Source organism: Diadema setosum, chromosome 12 (assembly GCF_964275005.1).
Source record: "Diadema setosum chromosome 12, eeDiaSeto1, whole genome shotgun sequence".
NCBI classification, from domain to species: domain Eukaryota; kingdom Metazoa; phylum Echinodermata; class Echinoidea; order Diadematoida; family Diadematidae; genus Diadema; species Diadema setosum.
In genome coordinates, this window is record NC_092696.1 from 25,056,102 (window position 1) to 25,081,495 (window position 25,394).

The 25,394-nt window shown below is 37.0% G+C and overlaps 1 protein-coding gene across 1 annotated transcript; it reads right to left on the bottom strand.

Moving 5' to 3' along the window:
• Window positions 1-1,825: 1,825 nt before the first annotated feature.
• On the bottom strand, window positions 1,826-22,913 carry LOC140235817 (cysteine--tRNA ligase, cytoplasmic-like). The gene is made up of 17 exons (XM_072315818.1): window positions 22,712-22,913; window positions 20,420-20,597; window positions 18,713-18,908; window positions 17,569-17,694; window positions 16,448-16,588; window positions 15,576-15,664; window positions 13,988-14,222; window positions 12,602-12,730; window positions 11,915-12,057; window positions 10,879-10,969; window positions 9,627-9,727; window positions 8,290-8,479; window positions 7,208-7,276; window positions 5,292-5,373; window positions 4,146-4,294; window positions 3,237-3,380; window positions 1,826-1,993 (listed from the first exon to the last, which is right to left on the bottom strand). The coding sequence occupies exons 1-17, from the start codon at window positions 22,719-22,721 to the stop codon at window positions 1,826-1,828; spliced, it is 2,241 nt and encodes a 746-aa protein (XP_072171919.1). The 5' UTR covers window positions 22,722-22,913.
• Window positions 22,914-25,394: the final 2,481 nt, after the last annotated feature.

Genomic DNA, 25,394 nt, shown 5'->3' on the forward strand with positions numbered 1-25,394 from the left:
CAATCACTATACAATGTAAATGCTACCCTGATTACCAGAAGGCATATACAATGTACTGTAAAGACGTTATTTTTGTTTACAGTCATTTTAGCCACTGAGAAGGTCACAGATGTTTTTGTGAGATGTTGTTTTCACAATTTGACACCGAGGCTCTTGTAAGTGCACTAATGCCTGTCCGTTCACTTTGCCACTTTACTGTACGTGTACTTAGAATACAACTGAGCGCACAAAGATACTTTGAGCGATCAAAATCAGGTGGTGATATTTTCACAAGTTGTTAAATTTGCAGCCAAATGGTGATTTGCAAAATTCGCAAAAAAAAATTGAACCTTTGTGAAAATAAGGGTTTTTACAGTAATAATGTGAATTTGACACTTGTCACTTGAGGGTTGGAGGTCAGAGTCATAAATGCTTACAATTTGATGAATCAATTATTCAAAACCAATTCTTCCTATCCAATGGGTTAAGAATCCACAGGGGAAACAAGTGAGTTATGTTAAGTCAGCCATTTAATGGCACTGAAATCTTTGACACATTATCAAAGCAGAAGAGTGATGCAAAGATTTATGGCCCAGAGCAGGGTGTGCGAGGCAGCTTGTCCAAACAATTACACGCAGCTTCTCTTTTCATAGTTTCTATTCAAATGAGGTTTTAGTAGGTGAGCGTGCACAAGAGCTGCACTAGCCTGCAATAGCCTAGCAGCCCTATCAGCAAGTGGAATGAAAAGAACTTGTGAAAAAAACTTCACCTTGCTTTGCTGTGCATGCTTTCAAGGCTGATTATGAGCTTGTGATGGAAGCTGGAGATGCCAGTACAAGTGACTCCCATTATACCAAAGTCCTCGGGACCGGCAGTTTTCTTTCGTTATATAAAAAATTTCATTAAATCTGAACAAATACAGTGTATAAGGATATCCAGCTGATAATTTCAGGCTATTAATTTTACTTCGTTGTATCCAAAATTTCGTTATAACCAAGTTCGTTTTAACAGGAGTGTACTGTAATATGTAACATACGAGGAACATCTCCAGTGAAAGATGGATATTATTCAGAGGGGTGAAGGTTCAGGTGTAAGTTTCTTCAGTTTGTCTCCCTCTACAAATAAAATTTGTTAAGATCGCAACTGCTGATCTGTAAATTAACAAACATGTCGGAAAAAAGGAACCAGTGGGACTCGAACCTGTCATCTACTGCTTTCCATTCTATGCTACAAGCTGGAATATGCTTTCAGTGCTTTACATCATTCGTCAAAAAATGCCAAGCCAAGTTCTGTGTGACACGTAGTAGCAGATGTTGAAGCTGTATCATACACGCCTAGTTCAAATGTGACAACACTTTCACTGCTAGCTGCTGTTGACAACAAAAACAGTAGTTCATAAAGAGTATACTGGTTCAGTATCTACCCATACACAATTTTGTTTCTGAGCCAAGTAACTTTTTTTTCCAATTTGTCATACATTAGGTCTGTAACCTTAAACCTGTCATTTCACTTTATCTTTTTCGAACCAAAGCATTAGTGTATTAAACATTGCCTTGGAGGTTCTCTCAGTATCAACATGCCTATGGTGCTTTTTTTCAAATCCCACATCAAAATATTCAGCCATGTTTAGTTCACATCAAAGCATAATATCTGAAAGCATTTTGAAAGCGCTATAAGACTACCAACTTTAGATCAGTCCATTCTAAATATCATTTCTCAAGATGTGTTGATTTTCTCCATTAGACAGCTGACATGGCAAGGTTAGTATACAGTACACTGCATTGAATTTGGTCTGAACTGTAATGGTTGTGACATTTGACTGGTAGTGGGGCTAGGCTGCGTGAACTCAATTGGAGCCCCCAGAGGCCCCCGCCCCGTCCCCTGCCCCCGGGCCCCCCTGGGTGCTCTGGAGGTATTCGTTGTAGAGTTTCTCCTGGGCCTGGTAGAGCTTGGCTAGTTTCTTGACCTGCTTGTTGCTCAGCTCCTTGCCTTCCTTGTCGTGAGTTGGCATGCCCTGCACCATGGCAACAGGAGGAGGTGGTCAAAGGGAAAGATGACAAGATGAATTCATCATAAGATGAGATCCTCGGCTGAGAACCAGAAGGGCTTTATTGCTTCTTTTTTTTTTGTAACTGATTTATTTGCATCATTGTTAAAGAGCTCAATATCCTCTAAATTATGGTGTCATATCGAAGTTACATGTAATTTCATTGTCAATTAAATGTTAAAAATAAGAACTACAAAGGCGTTATTTTATATTTCAAACAATGCTTTATAAATCCACCTACTTTTGATCGAAGAAACTTTTTAATATCATTGATTGCTTCGTTTTTTATTTACGTTCAAAACTTAGAATGCGATAGTGCCCTTCTGGTTCTCAGCTGATGAGATGCAGATGGAGATTTCTGGCTGACCATACACACTTTTTGTTCTCTTTGCACTTATTGCTTGCATGCAACTACTGTGACATTGCATAACAAATTAAAAACTCTCTTTAATGTTTACTGGATGTGCCTTATAAATTGTTTGATAGATTTGTCTACAAACAATTCCTCCATCTCCACTATACAATACAATGTGTACTAGTGCATGCTGATATTTGATGTTCAGTAACATACTTAGGCATGAAAATTTGACTTTCTATTGCACAATCTCTTTAATACTTGTCTCTTACATACAATGTGCATGCCCATTCATTGTACAAAGAAGTTGATTTTAAAACTTAAAGATGTTTTGATTACCACAAAAATAAAACAAACAAACAAACAAAAATCCTTCTGCATGTACATTTGTACTTTAGTTAATGCATTCCACTTTCTGTGACATATGACAATTGATATAGTTAATACACATCAGATATTTAAGAAAATTCAATGAAAATATGCATTTGGGGTGGGTGAGATGATCAAAAAAGGAACATATCTCCAGCAACGATATATTGCATAGTGCAGTGTTAGCTGTTCAAGTGTGCACTGTGATCCTGGATTTCTTCACACACACACTGACAAAATAGTGTTCATCGTTGGAGTGACAACCCTCATATCTCAAATTTTGGTGAAAATAATCTTTTGAATAACTGTCAGATAATCAATTAAGTGATGTCCTGTCCAAATCCTAGCTGTCTTACCCAAAAAACGAAGCCGCCACAGCACGTCAAAGGAAAGGCAATCCCATTTGTTATAGTGCTTTGGCTGTCATGTGTTTTTCACTCTCCTGAACTTTTCAACATTTTTGAGATACAAGGTTTTGGCTCTCACCTTGTCATCAAACTGTGAGTATTTGTCCGTCTCTTTCCTGAACATGTCTTGAGGAGGAATTCTCCGCTGTGCCTCCTTAGCAGCCTGCTTCTCTAGCTCTTTCTTCTTGGCCTCCTCCTTCTTTCTTCTCTTCTCCTCAGCTTGCTGCAGAGGAATAACGACGATTCAAAGCATTGAGAGGACAGTCTTCAGAGACTCATCACTTGAGACTCATTCATTGTGTTACTCTGTCAAAGCTGCTTGCTCTCAGGCAAAGAAATGTGTCACATATTAGCGCCATATTTTCATACTGTCATACAAGGAATCCTCATCATAATGATGACCTGAAAACCAAAAGGATTACCTTTCTACAATTTCTCTCTAGATCATGCTACAAAACAAAACAAAACAAAAATATAAAGAGATGCAACCTTCAAAATCACTTTGTTATGGGGGGTTGTTAAAGCTGACCCCTTTATAACGAGATTCCACTGTATTCAAAGATTGCTATGATTGACATTCCATTCATACTGAAATGAAAAATTAAAGGTCCTGTTTACCTTTGGGAGCAGTGATTTAATAATGTTCGAGATATCACATTTGATGCATATGTGTAGGTCAGTTGTATCACAAAACATCCTACCATATAAATATTTTGTAATAAAGCCGAAAATGTAAGGAGATCACTATTTTTCCCACTGAAACATAACTACATATGGTTTACTCTAGAAACATCTTTATTATAACTATTGTTCACAATTTGTATATATCTAACAATACTTAACACTGATTATACTGATACAGATTTTGACATTGGTTGTTTCTATCCCTAACTCACATTTCAGAACTATTTTGAAGCACTCAAGCTGTTTTTTTATTTCATCTGCAAATGGTAAATAATGCCTTATTAAGTTTGGAATATTGACCAACCTGTCTGGCCAGCTCTCTTTCTTTCATCAGTATATCTCTGTCCACCAGCTTGACCACCGAGTTCTGACCCTCTCGGTCCTCCAATCGCACCCCGAGGTCAGGCAGGACATCGTCTCTCAGCGCGTCACACAGCTGCAGTATTTCAGTGGCTGTATTGAGATGGGAGAAGATAGGGCCATGTGTAGTGAGGTATTTGTAAATGGAGCAGGAGGTCGAACAGAGCAGAGCATGTCCTGCTATGTCTGTTTCACAATAATGATGATCAATCCAATCCCTATCTCTGCAACTTGTTACTGCGTATTCTTAAAAATCTATCAAAAAATTCAGGCAACTTTGTACAATGCTGCTGAATACTGAAAATCATTGTGCCCTTTTCAAATTCTTGTGAAAAGAGGATTCAAATACACATACATTATTTTCATGAATCTCCTAAGAGAGGTCCCATTGTATGAACTTATCAAAGGGCACATCAACAGCAGTAACAAAGAGCATCCTGTTCATAATCTTGAATTGCAGTCCAACCAGATTACCATGATTTTGGTTCTTTACCGAATGTCTAGATGTTATTCACTACTTTTACATTAAAATGCATGTTAAATCAATATCAACATTTGGGCAAGAATCTGCCTGACACTCTTGAAATTCAACCTCAAGGTATGCAAACTTTTGGTATAAATATCAAAAGCTTGATCACATAATCTGCTAGGTATACTCAAAATTGGTCAAGGTCAGGTGGGAAATGGTAGCCACTGCAACCTCTCGGCAATTAGTCTAAGGGTGTTTCAAAGTGACTTTAAGTTTGCTGGGTTAAAGAACGTATGTACTAATAAAGATTTGGAAGTACACATTATTCTTGATTTTTTTTTTTTTTTTTTTGCTTTTTTTATTGGAGCTACATAGCTGAGTATGCAAACTCCTACATTTTCTCCACTACCCCAGGTGTGTACTACCACAATGGACATAAACTGTAAACACTTGCTGAACAATGTGCTTAAAAGAAACAGCATGGACATGTTGTGTGGGACAAATAAAACTATTTATCATGTGACTTCATGGGCAAAGATGGTAACCCTTTGCAAATAATCATACCAAGAGCTAAGTAAAGGTTAAAGGTCAAATGTGCACGTGAGACATGAGAAAAATTACCTTGTAGTGTTCTTGCTTTTTGACGGATGGTCTGCCGGAATTCTGCCAAGGCCTTGAGGTACGGTAGAACAGTCTGCTCCAACTGAATTGAAGAAAAAATGGATCTGAGTTAGGAATTAGAGCTGATGTAAAGAAAAGAGGATTCATAATTTCTATGACAGTGAAGACACTTGTCTCTCACATACTTTCTTTCCACTATTTGCTTTTTTTCTTCCTCTCTCCCTGTCTCCATTTCTTATACAGTCAACCTTGCATACCTCGAATTAGTCGGGACTGAAGAAAATAGTTCGAGGTACGCGTATGTCAAATTTTCTTCGACGTATCCGACGTTTATCGATGTTCAACATGGTATCTGTTATAGTGCCTACCGATTGTTTGCATGCTTTTCAATTGGAAATGAATCGACTTTTATATGAATTAATTGAATGATAAGCGAAATTGAAGTCAAAATTTCAGAAATAAAGATTTTGGTGGCCCAATCGGGCCACCAAAAAAAGTTGGATGTTTCCCTTTACTTTTGAAAATGAACGGCGGTAACAATCGGCTCCGTAAGATGCCAAAATATATATCAGATGTTTGCTTTTAATTTTGGAGATGAATAACGGTAATACATGTACTTACATTCTACAGCAATGCCATTTGGAAAGACATATTGTGCAAACAATTGTACAGTTCAATTAATGCTTGTTTCCCTGATAAAGCACAATAAAAAAGAACTCCGGGGGCAATATTAAATGGGGAAAAATCACTGACCTCATAATAGCCCTAGATTAACATCTTTACAGGCATACAGTTCATCAAAAACTTCAGAACTGTTTACGTAACAAGACACCAAAAATCTACATCTAACCTATCCATGCTATCATTTGTTCAAAAAAAAAAAAAATGTTGACACTGATATAGTGACACTAGTTATGGTAAACATCTCACAATACTTTCAAAGTCACTGACTTTGTGTAGACAGTAGCAAAGTCAAAATATGACTACCACTTTGACCTATCATCTCTATCAGATGTCTAACAAAGGTCTTATCAATGAATTGCCCCATTATAGTATCTAGTTTGTTTAATGTGTCCTATTTACACCTTTTCAGTATTAGAGCTGCTCTTCCAAGCAATCCTACTTCCTACTGTTATTATCATTGTCTCAGCACTGTCAGGTATCCCTCTATACACCAGAATAAATAAGGACATTGTAGGCAAAAATCTTGCCTGAGGATGCCACCTCTGGGTAAGACTTGAAGTCATGGTTAAACCCTAAAGAGGCTGGGGGGAGGGCAGAATCTGCCCCCTTGATGTTTCGCGCAATAATTCTGCAATGCGTGAAGGTCTCGTCATGAGGCTTCTTTGCCTTTTTTTGTTTGTCTTGTGCAACTTTTGAAATGCCCACATGTACTGTTATAAAGCCACGCCTATTCTTGTAATTGCATGTCACCCCAAAATGGGCACAATTTTGTGATTTTGTGTACATTTAATATGGAAAACAGTGCTCTGTCATGAAACTCATAAAAACCTATTTTTACTATTAATTTACTTTGATTGATCAATTTTGTGCTGATTATGGTAGAAAAGTGGTCTGTGACAATTTCCAATAAAAAAAGGTCCAAAAACAAAGAAATACATAAGAAATTCCAAAAACAATTAAATATATAAAAATTTAAATGACTTTTGGAAGGTTTTTATGATGTACAATTGTATATGTCCCCCTCCTGCTTTAGCATAGCCCCCCCCCCCCCCAAAAAAAAAAAAAAAAAAAAAAAAATTAGGGTTAAGAATTTAGAGTCTTAACCAATAAACTGCAATGTGTAATTCTGGGTTACTCTAAACAGCAAATAAATTTACACAGTGTGACACACAAAAAAGATGCCTCTAGAGATTACAATGTGAAGGAATATAAATGAAAAAGGGATGGCTTACATTGGCATTCTGTGCTGTTCCTCCAACAGGAAATCCAATGGGTTCATCTCCTTCTATTGCACCAAATATCTGTCAACATCAAAAAGAAAGAGAAAAGCTGGGAGGAAATAGTGTCAAACTGTTGAATTTGGAACCATTTCCCTGAACTCATTCCTTGCAACATCACAAAAATCTCTATACATTTTTCTATACAACCCTCATGGTTCCTGAACGGCATGGGTAAAGTTGATTGCATCTTCGTAATTCACACACCACTCAGAATTATGTGGCTCCTATTTGACCATGGAATTCCATAGCTTTTCACAAAATGTTTAATAGCCCTTGTACCCAATGCATTTTGAAATATACAACCATCTTTCTCAAACAAACCATCTCACCTACTCTACCACTACTAGGAATAAATCACTCATTAAGTATATCATCCATATTTCTTGCCCATATGAAAACAATATGTTGAATGCATGACTACGAATCACATGTTTAGATTTCTGAAGTAATAATGTGCGTAAAAGCACAGTAAGTTGGAAGTAACTATTTTTCTTTTCTCAACTGCACAAAGTTGCACAACCAGCATATCATGTAAAAGTGGGACTGCATTTTGAGTAACAGCATTGTAAACGCATTTACACTTTTATCAACACTTGGAGGACTGGGACAATTGCCATAATTTTCATAACTAAAATAAACCGTAGTTATGAAGTCTAATGTTCAGAATTACATATTTCTTTGGCATGTAATAGAACATATGACAGATAATCCTCCAATGTGGTCGTCACATCATGTATGTTATATGTGTCACTACCTTGATAGATCTGAGTCATTTATCACTGGTCAATAGCCACATGCCACGCTTTGAATCGATTAGGATCCCATTATAACTTGGCTTGTAATCACTGTGAGAGTTGGCTCATTGAATGTGAGCATTATCCCAATCTATTAAAAATGCCTCACAAAATGAAGGTTGACAGGTACAGTGTTGGAAGCATACCACTGTTACTACTGCAATAAAAAGTATTCCACATACAAACTTTCTGAATCTGTACTTCATGGTGTAAATTGCAAACTGTAAATACTCCACTTACCCTGAGCATCTTTGTGATGTACTTGGCAATGTTGCCTAGCAACAGTGCATCTGGCTGCGCCTTGGCAGACCGCCTCTCTTGGATGTAGACATTGCACTGTGCTACCACACCCCTCATAGCATCTAGTGCAGACCTTGTGTCAATGGAGTCACACAGAGCTATGTGCACCTTCTCCTGGCACTCAAGGCATCTATGCAAGAAGATGATTTCAAAAACATCGACATGATGACACAGAAAATGAGATTTACATGACAAATGAAATGCTCAACCTCTCCTCATAGTGTTTCTCTCTCTCTTTGATAGTGGCTGTTACAGGAATCACAATTATCATATCAATTATTGCAGTAACAATCTATCATTTTTATCATTACTTTTGTTACTGTCACTTCACTTCTAATACATGTACATTAAAGGTATAATTTACCATTTGCAGATGAAACAAAAACCCAGCATTAGTGCTTCAAAATGGTTCTAAAATGTGAGTTAGGGATAGAAACAACCATGTAAAAATTTGAATCAGTATAATCCATGTTAAGTATTGTTAAATATACAAAATGTGAACAACAGTTATAATAAAAATGTGTCCACACTAAACCATCCACAGTTATTGTTTATTGAGAAAAACAGTGATATCTCCTTATATGTTAGGCTTTATTGCAAAAATTGTATATGGTAGGATGTTTTGTGATACAACTGACCTACACATATGAAGCAAATGTAATATCTTGAACATTTTTAAAATCACTGCTCCCAAAGGTAAACAGGACCTTTAACATAACACATAATCATAAATTATTGTTACCTGCACTGATGACATGATATGTGTTAAAGTATTCATTAGAACAAATCTTTTAGATGTATTGTAAATCACAAATATGTACTATTTCAGCTTTTATGTTCTATCTTGGAAATTGTAAGTTCTCTTCACATTACAAAACAGAAATATTTTATATTGGCATACCGAATTGACATAGCAATTATGATGCAAATGTCATCGGGGCTATTGTGTCTCTGCTGGAATAATTTCCCTTAGACAAAGGCTGAAGGCAAATTACCAGGAAATATTGTTTTTGCTATGAAGTTTGATTTAGTACACTGCTGTCACATACTAGAGAGGTCTCTTATTCTATTAAAGAATGAACACTATTATAACATACTTTTATTACAACTAATGCTATTTAACTTGCCCACAAGTCCAAAGTTTCTTTCTATCTTGTTTTTCACATCCTGATATAACAGAGTGTTTCAAAAGTGATGAAGAGACTGGTATAACGAAAGTCTACTGTCATATTCCTGCAAGTCATTCCTGCATTCTGTGTGTAAGTAAGTTTGCTCACTGTTGGTTAAGCTTGAGTTCTGGCTCTGTCCACTTGTGGAATGCATCACAGCCACTGCTTGGAGAGTTGTGAATGATGTCTTTGACATTCAGGAAAAATTCCTGGAGAGACGGAAAAAAAAAGAAGTAAAAGAAACATGTTATATGACTCCCCTTGCTATGTGACATAAGCAAAGAATTTGTAAAGCAACTGATGTTTTTCAGGAGTGAACAGAAAAATAAGCTTGTGAATATCAGCATATCACAATCAATTAATTAAAGATAATGCCCACAAGATGAAATAAAAACAAAACAACACATTTTAATCGTTTACTTGTCTGAAGGCAACATAATAATACTTTATAAATTTCAGAATTTCATGAAATCTACAGTGGCTTATTCCTTGCTTTAGGATATATATGCCACTCCATTTTTAGTCAACTTTAGAAGACAGACTGGAGTCAATAAGATGGAGCAGTAGAAGTTTCATCAGAATTGTGCATAAGATGGATTGGTTGTAAAATGTCAAAGATTCATGTTTCCATGAATCCCTGATATGACTCTCAAATTTGATCAACATTCAGTTTGGAGATAGGTAAGTTTTAGCATGCTTTTTTTTTTTTTTTTTTGAAGACACATGTAACAATTACCAAACATCATCTATCTATCTATCTATCTATCTATCTATCTATCTATCTATCTATCCATCTATCTATCTATACCTAAATAATCATGATTAACCCGTTTAACCTTCACCTGTTTCTGTAAGATAACCTTAATAATTGCAATGAAGAAATAAACTGGACTGAAACTGAAGTGAACTGGACTAAACAAGAAACCTCCTGATGATTTGTGAGCTGACCAATTGGAGACTTTAGAAGTGATGACATCATCACCTTGTTCAATTTGCATACCTGGTTGTAAATCACAGGCATATTATGCCAAACCATCTGTAACTCATTGACTTCCTTATTTCATATCAGATTTGGATGAGACTTCTAGTGTACCATACTGATTGTCATATATTGACTCAATTTACTCTATTGACTACAATGCAGAATGCAGAATTGCCTTTTAAGTGAAATCATGTCCTTGCAATGTGAATATCAAGCAATCAGAGAAAAAGAAAGAAAGAAAAACAAATTTATCCTGACAAATGTAAGATCTGGATTTACTGGCTCCAGGTTTGAACTACCTAATGTGCCCCATACAAGTCAATGTTTCAGATTATTTCACAATATGTTTCACAACATTTGGACGGATGACAAACTCACATTAATCATCTTTTCATACTGTACAGCACTCTCCATGGTAGCTGTGGAGTAATCCAACGTGTCCTTCCATGAGTGCAACAGGAAGACCAGCCTGACAAGTGAATTGAATTCAAACTTTAGCTTCACATTAGCATCACCTAAATCTCAGATTTAAAATAGTGTCACTGAGTAGCCCTGGAACTCAGTACAAATGGAAATGTAAAACCCTTGAATTGTCAATACATCTCAGCAACATTTAACATATAATGTATAAAACAAAGTTATAATTAAGCATCTTCACTTGCAGACTGAGACTTTAACACATAAAGTACTTATTTCACCTCTCTTTCATTTTCTTGTGGTCTTAATATTCAGAGTTGAGAGGCGAGGCATTAGGTATCATTGTTCACATATCATCGTTCACTACCACGAACTGACTTCAGCTCAGCGGCAGTGGCACTGCCAGGTTTAGATGTTCGTGACAAGGGTTCAAATCCGAAACTACTTCCTTCTTTTTCATTTGGTGTTTATAATGATACACATCTAAGTATAGTATGCTCCATCTGTATACCATTTTATTAATGGAGAGTAGCAGCAAAACAGAAAACTTCCATCACTATACACTCTGTCTGAAAAAACAAAAAACCAAAACAAATTCCTTTAATTTTTCAAGAAAAGTCTGTTCATTATTCATTTTTGTGGCAGTTGATATCAACATATGGAGATTAGTGATGTATATGCAACAATGTTTGAATATTTGGTTTGATGAATTTCATAAATTCTTGCCACAGTCTATTACACATGATTATGCTCACAAAGAGAGAATGACTTCATTTCTAGTGATTTTGCTATATATGAGTAGTTGCCACAACCATGGAGCTACTGTTTTAGCTCCATGTTGCATCAAAAGAAAGCCAAGATTCTCCACTGGTGTCAACTGGGACCTTTGGAACACATGGACACAATAAATATACAACTGTACAAGAGGTCTGAACACAGAAAAGAAAAATAAATACTCTAAATATTCTGATAATATGATAAACTTTAAAGCTCTCACCTTATTTGTCGGGAGGAATATGTTTCGAGAGCTTGCTTGATAGTGACAAAATTCTTGAGTGATTTGGACATCTTGCAGCCTTGTATGGTCAAGTGGCCAGAATGGAGGAAGTAGCGAACCCAGTGGTCATTTCCATAGTATGCCTGGAAACAGTACATATTATTGACAGTATTATTAGTTTTATTGACATATGGGTGTACAATCCACAAAACTATATGAAAGTTTCCACTATTACAATATTTGCAACATATGAATTGCAAGACTTTGTTTGTTAAAACTTATTGAAAGAATGAGAAAACTTTCAGTATTGCTGGACATTAACATTACTAATCTCAGATCCAAAGAACAGAGGGCATACTAATGCTCCTAAATAGCTTAGTTTACTGAAGATGGTTATTCTGAAGAGTCAAGCAAGAAAACGTTCTGGTTTTCAGTCAGAGCGGATAACAGGAATACAATACCTGAAATCTCATACACCTTTACTACAATCACCTAACATCAATTAATGCTCTGAGAGTCCAGTATCTTCTGTCACCATGTGCGATTAATGAAGGATATGAAGTTTTAATTTGTTGAAGACAAGTCCCAAGTAAACTCAGACAGGTGTCTATGAGAAATGCCTGTTATAGTAGAATCAGCTCCTTTTCAATTGGTTAAGGAGTGTTTGCTGGATGTGTCGATGCCTACCTCAGCCTGGGCTAACTCGTTGTCATGGTGAGGGAACTTGAGGTCCACGCCCCCTGTGTGGATGTCCATGGATTCCCCTAGAATACTGCTTGCCATCACAGAGCATTCTATATGCCAACCTGGTCTCCCCTAGGAATAGACACAAACATGTATGGTATGTGCAGTAAATACATAAATTCATAGATACATCCATCCATCCATCTGTACATAATGCATAAATATGCACAGTATACATATAATTGTACATTTATGCGTACAGTACATGCACATATATGTGTATGACATGTATATGGCATGTAGATTAAAAAAAAACACACAAATCAAAGCTGAGACAAATTTGAATGAGGAAAGTTAAAAAATTACTTACTATACATAGGATGTTTAAAATAGAAGCAGCACAAATTATCACAAAACTACAGCACTTGTAGTCCTGAAGGTGGTAGTAGTAGCAGTAATATGAAAAATTACAATAGCAACATCAATACATCATTACATCTAGTGCTGCACACATGTTCTGGAGTATTGGATACTTGTAAATAATATATTATGGGCCGTGACGCGAGAAAAGGGCCCTCAGGGCATTAAATACCGAAAGAGTTTTCACCTCTGCATTGTAGAAGGAACTCTGATGTATTTAGATATGCAAACCTTTTTCTGAAATTCCAATCCTAAATGACCCCATTACGACGTTAAAAACAGCATGCTTTGTCCAAATCCTGTCACTTTTTGATGCGTCTATGCATGTGCGCGCAGTTAGCGGGCTGATCGTTTTTGCGCGTATTGCTTTGTCAAACTTCCCCGCCGTTTTCTGGCATTTGTGCACAGCGGCGCTAAGGGCCCTTTTCTCGTGTCACGGCCCATATGTATCAGTATATGGCATACATTTCTATTACGCAAGGATCAACATTTAAAAGAAAAAGAAATCTTATATACATTTATTGGTATATACATAATATGTTGGACAAAAACTGTTCTATCTAATATTTTGACGTTTTGGAGCTTTAGATTTTCATGACATGGACGTTGGAGGAAGAAAAAACACCTCGTTCTGTGCATACACAAAATTACTGATCAAAATTGATCTCGCATCGTCTGAGTTTTCATGTCGATTCTGGGCCGTTTTCGCATATGCTCAAATTCACAACACAGAGAGTAACTTGATGCAACGATCATATCGGGCACCACTTGACTTTGTATAGGCTGCATCTTCGTGAAATCTAAAGCTACAAAAGTTACAATTCGACACAGGGAGAGAGGAGAACAGCAAACACAATCATCGTCTAAACGTCTGCATCACAAATCTAAAGCTCCCTACAAACAAAACAGAAAACAAAAATGTGAAAGAAAGAGGTTGTCATGCTCGCTGTGTCTTTCTTCTCCTCTTACCATTCCCCACGGCGACTCCCAGGCAGGCTCTCCTGGCTTGGACTTCTTCCAGAGGGCAAAGTCATTGGCTGACTGCTTCTCCTGCAGCTGATCGGGTGAGACGCTGAGGTCCCCTTCCCCTTCGGCGAGGGCATCCTGGTCCCCATAGGCTTCAGGAACCAGTTTAGCGTAGTGGTGGGCATCAGAGCCATCAAACTTGGAGGTGGCAAAGTAAACCGATCCATTGGATTCATAGCTGGAGATTGAATTATTCATGATGTGAATTCAGCAACAGCTTCACTTCGTCAAATATTCGTGTGTGAAACAGGGAAAGACCTAGCTCTTTGCTAAGATGGGGGGGGGGGGGGTTGACCCAATGACAATTTTGCTGCCACACCTTTCCCCAAATTGGTTGACAAGCAAAAAAAAAAAAAAACGGTCTTCAGTTTACTGAAGCATAATGTTAAAAAGCATAATTACACCAACTCTGGCAACGTTGGGCTGAGCCTGATCATGAGAGAGTGTTAGGAACATAATATATGGGTCTGGACACATGATGGCGTTTTTGTATGCAAATCACATTTTCACTTGGCAGCCCTAGAGGTGGGGCTAAACCCCCAAACCTTCCCCCTGATCTGCCACTGCGAAATCAGACACTGATATCCCATTTAGCACACTATGATGACAATACCTCTACACACATGCATACACATAGACATACATCATACAAAGACACAGACACACAAAGAGACAAACACACAGACACCTCAACAAACACAGGTATAGACACACACAGGTACAGACACAAACATAGCATAGCATTGAAGCAAACATTCAGATATTTCCTGAACTGTAGTAATGACAGACTATCCGCGGAGTGCTTGTACGGGAGCGTATTGTAATTTGACACTTCCTTTTGAATATAAAATTCTATGGTTGCAGGACAAGAAACCCATTCAATATTTGCTCTATTCATACAACAATTGGCCGATCCCATGCACCAGCAATCATGAAGTACAGTAGTCTACAGTCTTGTGATAAGCAGCCAACATATCATTCTACAAAAATTATAAAGTGTCACTGTTTAACTCGTTGTGTGTCACGTTTAAATGCCCTACCCACTCGATGGCTTGCTAACTTTGCACATTTTGTTAAAATGCATGACTGTGCACAGCTGATTAAAATCACAAGATGCCTCAGCACACTGAAACACATCATAGCCATAGCTTTGTCAAGAATTACACCCCAGCAAAGCTTACAACTTTCTCTACAACTTTGCTATACTGCATTTCTAGCATAAATGCTGCTGTAATAAGTTACATGGCCTTGCAAAACAGAAAGTTTTCAGGAAGTGCATATATATATGCATTGCAGTCACAGGATAATGTGGTAACATGGGGCTTACACCATGGCACACAAAAGAGTCAATGTAAGCTCAATTTCCCCAGGTCTCTCAAATTTACCTGTCCCATTTAGTGCAGGAGAGCACAAATACCATGCTTTGCAGTGACTTGACATCTTATGGCCTCTTATTACAGAAAATTTCTATTTGCCTGGTAAACAAAGACCTCTCAGCCAATTTTGGGAAGGGTACAGGGTTCAAACTTACGCAAATCCACGGTCAATGATTGCCTGGACGTACTGAATGACCTCTGGAACATATTCACTGACCCTCGTCAGGACATCGGCCGGTAACACCTGAAAGTGAAGACAAGACAGGAACAGATAGAGAAACAGTGAACCATAAATGAATCCAAGGAACCAAGACAAATAAACCACTGGCTATGCATCATCATATTCAGAACTCACACATCAAATTTGACTTAGCCAAAATGGAAGAAATAAACAGAATCAGTGACATGGCACCTCTTCAAAATGCTTTATAAAACATAGCTTGGCTTTGTAGCAAGGGAAATCACATACATTGCTAACCATGACAACAAATTATAATGAATGCATAAATACCGATACTCGGTTCTCCTCGGCCAATTAGTATTAGCCTATAACTACTACATTAGGAACTGACTGTTAAGATTTACATATAAGAAATTTGTTTCGGGGATGAGTTTCCAAAGCTACACTTTCAGACTTCAGTGTATACCATATTTTACACTACCTTAATAACAACTTGCCTGTTAATGAATATGCTAGAAATGCAGCACAGTAAAGATGTAAAGAAAATTGTTTACTTTGCTGTGATGTAAATTTCATGACAAAGCTATGGCTATTACACTCTCAATGACCTGTGGAATATTGCAGTTATTGATTGGTTTGTGCACAATTATGTGCTGAAGCAAAAGTATATGAAGTTGGCACACTGTAAACTGACATGGGCACCCACAAGTGGTACACATAGTTAACTTAGTCTTTTTGTTAAAACTTCCAATCAAACATTCACTGTTTAGTTTCTAGTACTCTACTCTACTTGCTCAAGTCAGCATGCAAGCAGAGTTAATATCTCTTTAACAATACATTACTTACATTCAAAGCCTCCATGTCTTTGTGGAATTCTGCCTCCCAGTGCTGAGGCAGTGCTGAGAAGATGGACTTGTCCGAGATCTCCTTTCCTTTCTCAGCGTCCAGCATTTCAGCCAGCGGATCTTTTGCTTCAGCCAATAGGACCTTGAGGAAGAACATTTTTCATTGGACATTGCGATAAAAAAGAGGGCTTGTTTCACATCACAAGAGAGAATATATCTTATCAAACCGTGCGTAAAATAAAATTTAGACAAGAAAATTAATGCATGCTCAAACATTGACTATGGAATTATTGATATACAGCTTATTCATTCAACAAAAATGAAGGCAATCATTTTCAACAGTTCCCCATTTCTGTGTTGGAATTGCCCACGCAGCATTGAGAATGATAAAAATGATTTTAAAAATGATTTTCAAAAAATGAAATATTTCAGTGTCTCCCCTTAAATCAAGACTGGCTACAGAAACCAGACCGGTCCTTGTAAATTGAATGTTTTAAAAGGCAAGTGAAATGATAATCAATCATGGATCACATGCTATACTCTCTAAAACCATCTTCATGCAGACAAACCTTGAAGACATCCATAGAAAAGCAGCCTCAGTGGAAGCTCACAATAAAAGACTAGTTTATTAAGGTACTCAACTTGACAGATACATTCCTTCCGATGACCTAGTGACAAGCTATTCCACCTATAAAACACACAATGTATTTCCACTCTTGGAATCAGCCTGTATGGACAACCTATTACTATGTTGGACAAAGCATTAGACAAGCTTTTGGGTTGTCAGGAATAATCTTCCACATTGTTGTATGCATACAGTTTGGATGTATTCATGAACTTCCTTTGCAGTCAGTCTATTACAGCTACCATGAGGAGAGCAGCAGGTAAACCCAAACAAGCTATTAGGATTGTAATTGTAGCCTGACCACTACAACAACTGATCATCTATACAAACTGGGTTTAAAGAATTGAAATATATCTAGTTCAAATGCGTGAACTGACAAGCATGACATATAACATACTAAGGGACAGTAACCAAGATTTTAATATGCAAATAAAGTGGTTTGTAACCCATGACAATAATGACACATCTCTTCATGACTGATTAGTCCAACTACATACCTCCTTATGTGTATTAGATTTCTCTGCCTGACACTTGGTGAATGCATCCTGGACTTTGCTGATGATCCTGGCTAACATTTCCTTCTTCTCAAGGTTTGTTTCCCTCTCCATCTTTTTCTTGTAGGACTGGATGAAAAAAACAACAACAAACAAGGAACATTTCTGAGAGTCCAGGAGTGACTCGTCATAGAGATTCAAATCAGAGGCTGCAGAACCGGGGAAGCTGGGTGGCTGCAACCCCCCCCCCCCCCCCACCCCACACACACACACACACAAACTCACACACTTTTTAGATTCACAACAAAAAAAAAGAGAGAAAAAAATGAAAACAAACAACTGGCAAAGAACTCACAATACCATGGCTTTCCAAAGGTTCCGTCTTTAAATTCACCATTCACCCCTGACACCCCCTTACCAGTCCAGACCCCCACCATAAAAAAAAAGAAAAACATTCTGTGGCCCCTACACATGGTGAATACATTTGATGTAATACGAGAGAATACTATTAATGATAGGCCTTTGAGGCTGAGGATAAAAATGAAAACCACTTTTTATTAAGGTACCATGAATGAAAGTGTGAAATATCTTTGATTTTGATTCAGTTACAATATCGTTTTCTTCTTCTTCTGGTTAAGTCTGCCTCCTTCAGTTAGCTGAAGATTCTTGCAGACTGTAAGAATCTGATTCGATTTACATTACTCTGAAACTATGATAAGTAGTTACACTGAAAATTGTTTTCTTACGTGACTTCCAAAGCAGGCCAGTAAACTGAATCACTGCTGCTCATAAATGTACACAGGTTCACTTAAACAGGCAGGTTTGTCTAAAACATAGCTACATACTGGAAGTGACAGCCATTTCACAAAGATGGTTTATATTTACTCCATAGAATAAGCAAATTTCAACGGTCGATGAGCATGATAAATGCATAAAACCTCATGCTAACAAACATTAAATAATGTACATGCAGTGGCACATAGGTGGGAAAGTATGCCTATTCTGTGCCTGTCTAGTCGCTGGAGTAAATCTAAAACATGGAAGTGATATAAACGACCTTTGTGAATTTACAGTGTAGTTGCAAGAGTTTACATTTAAAGAGGTAATAGACTACTACATCAGCAGGTTAATACAATAAGTGCTGTACCTCCATTGCCTTTTCCACATCTTCCAAAACTTGCTCTATGGCGGTTGAATTGTTGATGTACTGTGCATACAGATGGTTGGTTCTTGCTCTCTTGATGATCTTGTCGTCGATGTCGGTGATGTTCATGGCGTATGTCACGTCATAGTTGAAGTACTTGGTCATTATCCGACGAAGGATATCAAAGGAAATGTACGACCTGGGCACCATATGATTGATGGAAGATCATCAGATTGACAATGTAATTCACTGGCTAACAATAACTCATAACACTTACTTTAAATTCTTTTAAAAACATTTAGCGGAAGAAATGGTTTGGAGTAATGATCTAGTTTTCACAGATTAAAAATCTTCTAAAAAATGCCATTTCATGCATAATTATACCAGAAATCATACTCATTTCTCTGTCCCTACTTTGCATTGTATAATAGATGGATCATATTCCCTATTAATATTGATAACTAAAGTGCCCAGAGGGTTAGTCTTGAGGATGCTTGGGTTCATATTAGTCTTTGGAAAATGTGTTCAGACAGCTTAAAATTTTCTTGAAGAGATAATGGGCATGAAAGTTTTGGATCCTCTTTATGATATTTTGGGGACTGTAATATCATTGGTAAGTGTCTTACTATTCAACATCAGCAGGGTTTACTGATATGACAAATGAGAATGGGATTACAATTGATGGGATTTATATGTTTACGTAACAAAACATATAGGATTAAGATTACATCATACAGGAGTACTTTGTTGAAACAAAACCAACAATAAGGTGTTAAAGAATATTGGTTACAACAAGATTTGAAGAGTGGAAACTCTAAACGGTAATAGAAAATTCAGCAATATGAATTTTGAGAACAAGGGTCCACTGCAATGCACTGAATGCCCTGTATTGCATACTGTCACTTGTAAAAGGGATTTTCAGACTTTCATAAAACTTGACAAAATCATAAAATAGAAATCTTCAATAGTTTTGAAGTGCAAATTTTCTTTGCACTTCTATATGCCTCCCAGGTGTAAAATAAACAAAAACAATGTGAGACCAAAGAAATATACATCCCCAAAAACTGTAACAAAACAACACTTTCAATCAACCTTACACTGTCAAGAGCTTGACATTCAAATTGTTCAGAAGAAATACTCTCTCTGAAAAAGACTATAATCTTTAAAAAAAAAAAAAAATGTACCAACCCAACCCAGGAAACTCTTTCAGGTTTATCTTGAGATCAACCTGTGTGAGTACATTGCGCATTTTGTGATGCCAGGTCACATAATGCTTAAAGGGGCTGTACAGTACTGGTTGATGTGGGGATTCATGTTTTTTCATTCCTAAGTGAGATAACGAGAAACCTCTTATGAAATATGAAAGAGCATGTAATTTTAAGGATTCAACGTTTATTTGATGAGAACTGGTTTTCAAATGGCCGAGATATCCAAAAAAGTGATAAATAGAAGACGACAGGCCACAACTTTATTATGATCCCTTTGTTTCATGTTGTTTTTGGATATCTCGGCCACTTCAAAACCGATTTTCATCAAATAAACTTTTGATCCATACCCCTTAGAATTGCATGCTCTTTGACATGTCATAGAGTGGTTTATGAATACCTCGTAACATGTTAAAAGCTAAATCCTCACCTCGACCAGAACTGTACACACCCTTAACCTTGTTCTCTCTAAAAAGTCATTTGTTCATTTCATTTAGCTTTGCACCTTGCATGGCCCATGTGGGCAGCATCGTAGACAGTTGGACCGCAGCTATACCAAGAGACCCTCTTTCCATCTTGGGGAACAAACGGTTCCTTCTGTCTAGTCAGGCTGTTAAAGAGGTACAGTTGTGTCTCCTTTGTGGGAGATGGGCACTCCCATGGGGGCTGGGCCCGTTTCTTTCCTGTGAAATAGAATTAAAGCATCGAATAAATATAATATGTCTTGACAGAGCATGTTCTGAATGCTAATGTAGGCCGATTCTACATAATTTATGGATTTGTGTATTGATAATTGGTGCAGATAAGCAGTGCAGTCCTATGCAAAGACACTATGTATAAACATAAATTAATTACCTACCTACATGTACCTACCTATGGATACCTGGGATGATTCTGAATGCAGGCTGAGCCTCTATATTCAGATCCAGGTTTGGTCCTTGAGATGAGCTGGGTCAAGGCCAGGTGGAATGGCATCGAACTTAAATTTGATGGGTTCATTGTCCCAAAATTTATCCAAACCAACTTTAAAACTGAAGACATTGGGTGCATCTATATTAAGTTTCTTGGTAAACGTTTCCAAGGTTTCCTGATATGCATGTAAAATGAGTTTCTTCTTGTAGTGGTATGTGATTGAAAAATATATAACTTTTTACTATGTCCTCTTACTTATGCGTTTTTTTTTTAATCAAACCCAAATCAGGCACTACCTTTTGATCATATTATGAAATATTTTAAAAGCTTCAATCATAACATGTCTGGCCCGCCCTGCGGTAAACGACACAGTCCTATGCAAAGTTGAAAAGACATGTGTATAAAATGAATCATTTAGTGATTTATGTAAGCTACAAACATTACAATTAGCAAAAATACTAACAGTAACATAAAGGTGAGTTTTTAACACAGATTTGAATCTATCAAATTCTGTACTGCATCTAATACTGAGAGGGAGATTATTCCATTATGAGGGTGCCATTTTTCCAAAAGCCCTATCACCAAATGTCTTAGATTTGACACTTATTTCAGAGAGGAGATTTTTTGATTTTGAGCGCAGATATACGTCCAGGATGATATGGCTTGATGACTTCACTGAGATATGCAGGAGCATTTCCATGACAACATTTGAATACAAGGGTCAAAATCTTGAACCTGATACGAGGTCCTATAGGCAACCAATGAAGACTATGAAGAATGGGAGTTATATGATCAAATTTCCTTTTGTGTGTTACAAGCCTTGTGGCTGAATTTTGTATCCATTGGAGTCCTTTCAGCTGAGAGTCTGGAACTCCACTGAGCAAACCATTAATTGGCATTATTATTGTCCAAATGACTAAAAATCAACGCATGAACCAGTTTTTCTGTATCCTGCTTTATCGAGAACGTGTCTCAATTTTCCAATCCTGTGTAGACCTATGGGGGTGCAGATTTGCATTTATATATGTTATTGATGTGAGTTTTCATACTAAGATCATCTTGGATAATGACACGAAGGTCACGTGCCTTAGAAATTGGCAGCAAAAGAATATCACAAACATCAACGGACAAAGTTGTTGAGGACTTGTTTAATGTTACGAGATCTTACATGCACAACTTCAGTTTTCTCAAGATTCAATTTCAAACCATTTTGCAGAGACCAATCTTGAATTTAACCTAAGCATGATTCAATCTGACCAACTGCTACATCAGAATTGGTGCTTTTTAGTTTGGCAATGAAAGATAAATCTGAGTATCATCAGCATATGTAATTTTACTTATGCCACACTTGTCAATTACATCCTCTAAGGGAGCTGTGTACATTATGAAACACAGTGGTCCTAAGACAGAACCCTGAGGAACCCCTTGTCTGAGAACTATTAAGGGGCAGATGCAGTAGCCAGTACCATTGATTGACACACTCATGACACTCTGCGTTCGGTTGCTAAAATAAGACTGAAACCAATCAAATGCAGTACCAACAACATGCAATAAATTACACTGTGATTCAGCGCCTTCACATTGTCACAAGGCTTAGGCTATTTGTAGATATAGACTCTAGTCCAGATCTATATCAATAAATAAATTTAAAATTTAAAATATATGTCATTGCTTAACTATACACAGCACAGCCCAGTCGCTGTATAAATGATAAATAGCATGCTTCGCACAGCGTCTGGTCGGGCTATGACATTGTCACATTGCTGAACCACAGCCCACAGACTCAGTCAGTACACGCCAACACGGTAAATTATGTCTTCTACATTTTGTATTACGCTAGTAAGACACAGTTAAACACTAAATACTTCAAGGAAATCGGTCTTACCATCGGACATATTTGCAGATTACAATCCAACTGCTAAGTTTGAGCAAGCGAAAGGTGAGCCGTTTCGATGCCTGTTGAACTTGAATAACAGCAAACTCTATGAACGGGACTAAAGTAAAGAGGGTGTGAGGAACTGAAAGGCCCAGCTGGCAAGCAGGTGCATTCGTTTGTACACGTCAGACTCCTGCAGCTTCTGCTACTGACGGTCCCTCGACAAGATGATGAAATCATGTGCAAGTTATGGAACGCCACAGGGATCGGAACCAAAGGAGAAGCGCACGCATTCTCTTTGATCGGAACTTTAATTACTTCCTTTTTTCTTAAATCCACTGAAACCTTCCTAAATTCCGTTTTTGGGTGTTAATGGGTATATAGCGTTATTCCGAAGGTTCGATGAACGAAAGTGAAATGAGGCTCGTTGTTCCAACGGTTTGTTATCCCGAAACACATAAATTCCACTTATACCGTCCGTCCATCCGAACTTTTAATTGTGGGGTTTACTATTCCAAGGGTTCTTTATTCCAAAGGTTCCCAAAAGGTTCGATGTTCCGACGGTTTAACAATTCCAAAATGAAAGAGAGTTCGTTATTCTGAATATAAGATAAGAAAGTTCATTAATCCGAAAAAGACTACATCAGCAATTCAGACCTTATGAATTAGAAAGACTGTCGTCTAGAATACACAAAAAGGTCTCACACCTAAAGCATTTCTAGACTCCAAATGGCCAACATCAACTACACTCAGCAAAAAAAAAAAGAAAGAAAGTAAACACTTTTTCAAGTTTGTATTTCTTATATACTATTTTGCTAAAAGTTAATATATTATATACAATATTGAAGGTAATATAATTGGCTATAATTTGGTTAATACAAGGGGAAACTTTACGCATGAGTGAACACATTCATTTTGCCCTCCAAGGCACAAAAGTAAAAATTGCAAAATTTGACATGTAGTCTTTCATTTTTGGCAATGCCCTTCAAGATAACAATGACAACAAAAATCAGTTTAACACAATGAGAGACATGAATTAAATAGCAAAAACAATATTGTTTTTGTTCTATTTATCTCTTAATAACTTCAAACATAAAGAAAGTGGGAAACTAAAGGGGGAAAGTAAGAAGTTTCTGTCAGCTCAAATTCCAAACGACATAGAGAGTAATGGCATAAAGATGATTAAATAAACATAATTTCTTTATTGCACTTTTTTATTTAGTAATCTAAGGATTCATGAGATAAATTTAAGAACCAAATATTATTTACAATTTTCCTAATTTGAAAACAAATTGAAATTTCTACTATTTTTTAATATTGCTTCTTCTCTTATTTCATTTGAATTTGGATTTGATCCAAGATTTTTCATTTTCCTCCCTTATTTTTTGCCTTTATTGATATTTTGGGCTCCAGAGATATTATAGAGATAAAAGGTTTATTTTTGCAACTTGATTCATGTGTCTAACTGTGTTCAATTTGTCTTTTGGTCTAATTGTTGTATGGAAGAGTACTTACGCATGAATGACAACTTGTTCATTTTTGCAATTTTTTGCTTTTGTGCCTTGGAAGAGAAAAATAAAGATGTTCACTCATGGGCTAAAGTTTCTCTTTTTATTGACCTACTAGGCTGATAGCCAATTAAATTACCTTCAATATGGTATATAATATATCAACCTTTAGCCAAATATTATGAGATGATATAAACTTGAAAAAGTGTTTACTTTCTTTTTTTGCTGAGTGTATATGGAGAGCTTACAAACTGAATGAATTATATTATGTGTAAACGAGAGAGACAGAAAGAACAGATGAGCACTCCCACACTTCACAAAATGATCATCTTCATTCATGAATATACAACTTATCAGTTCTTATCTATACGCTGACGTTCCTTCTCTATCAAAGAAAGAAAAATAAAATGATTACGCTATTCACTGATGCGAAAAGTCAATGTTATCTAACGCGGCGTTCTAGACATAAAACGCCGCAATACCCCATGTCGTGACAACACCGACGACGATGCTACCGTTATGTACCTCGATGTGGAATGGAATGTTGTGTTAAATGTGGTAAAAATCATGCAATAATGCAGTTAAACGTAGTAGGCCTATGTTCCTTGATGGGTATACAGTGAGTGCACACACACGTGGAAGTGAAGGTGACGTGATAGTATTAAGTGGACGAATTTGTAAAAAGATGCTATGATGTTGGTATTAATATACTAAAGTACAAAATAGCCATTTCCTTGCCGAAATGAAGGAGGAGGAGGAGAAAAAGAAGAAGAAAGTGGAAAAAGAAACAGAAGAAAAACCCATATTATCTCAAAGAGAAAAACATCGACCGTGCAACCAATCTGTACCGCTAATCAAAGTGTACGAAAACACATTGTACCCATCATTAACTGAAAATGAATGACTTGCATGAAATGTAATAATATCGAATATTTCAACATTATATTCAGAGAGGTTGAAAAGGGTATTGTTTTGTACCCTATTAAAACTTCAGTCTTCATAGCCTGTTGCTCAGACATGATCCAAGTTCCCGCGCAGAGATCGTTGGATATATGTTTTGATGTGAAGTAGCTTGAAACGCCGTCTCTTGTTTAAATTTTGAGAAAAAGATCATGTAGGCCTAACAACTTATACCAGTTTAACAACTATCTATGTACCCGTTCTCCCCTAAACAAATCATAACG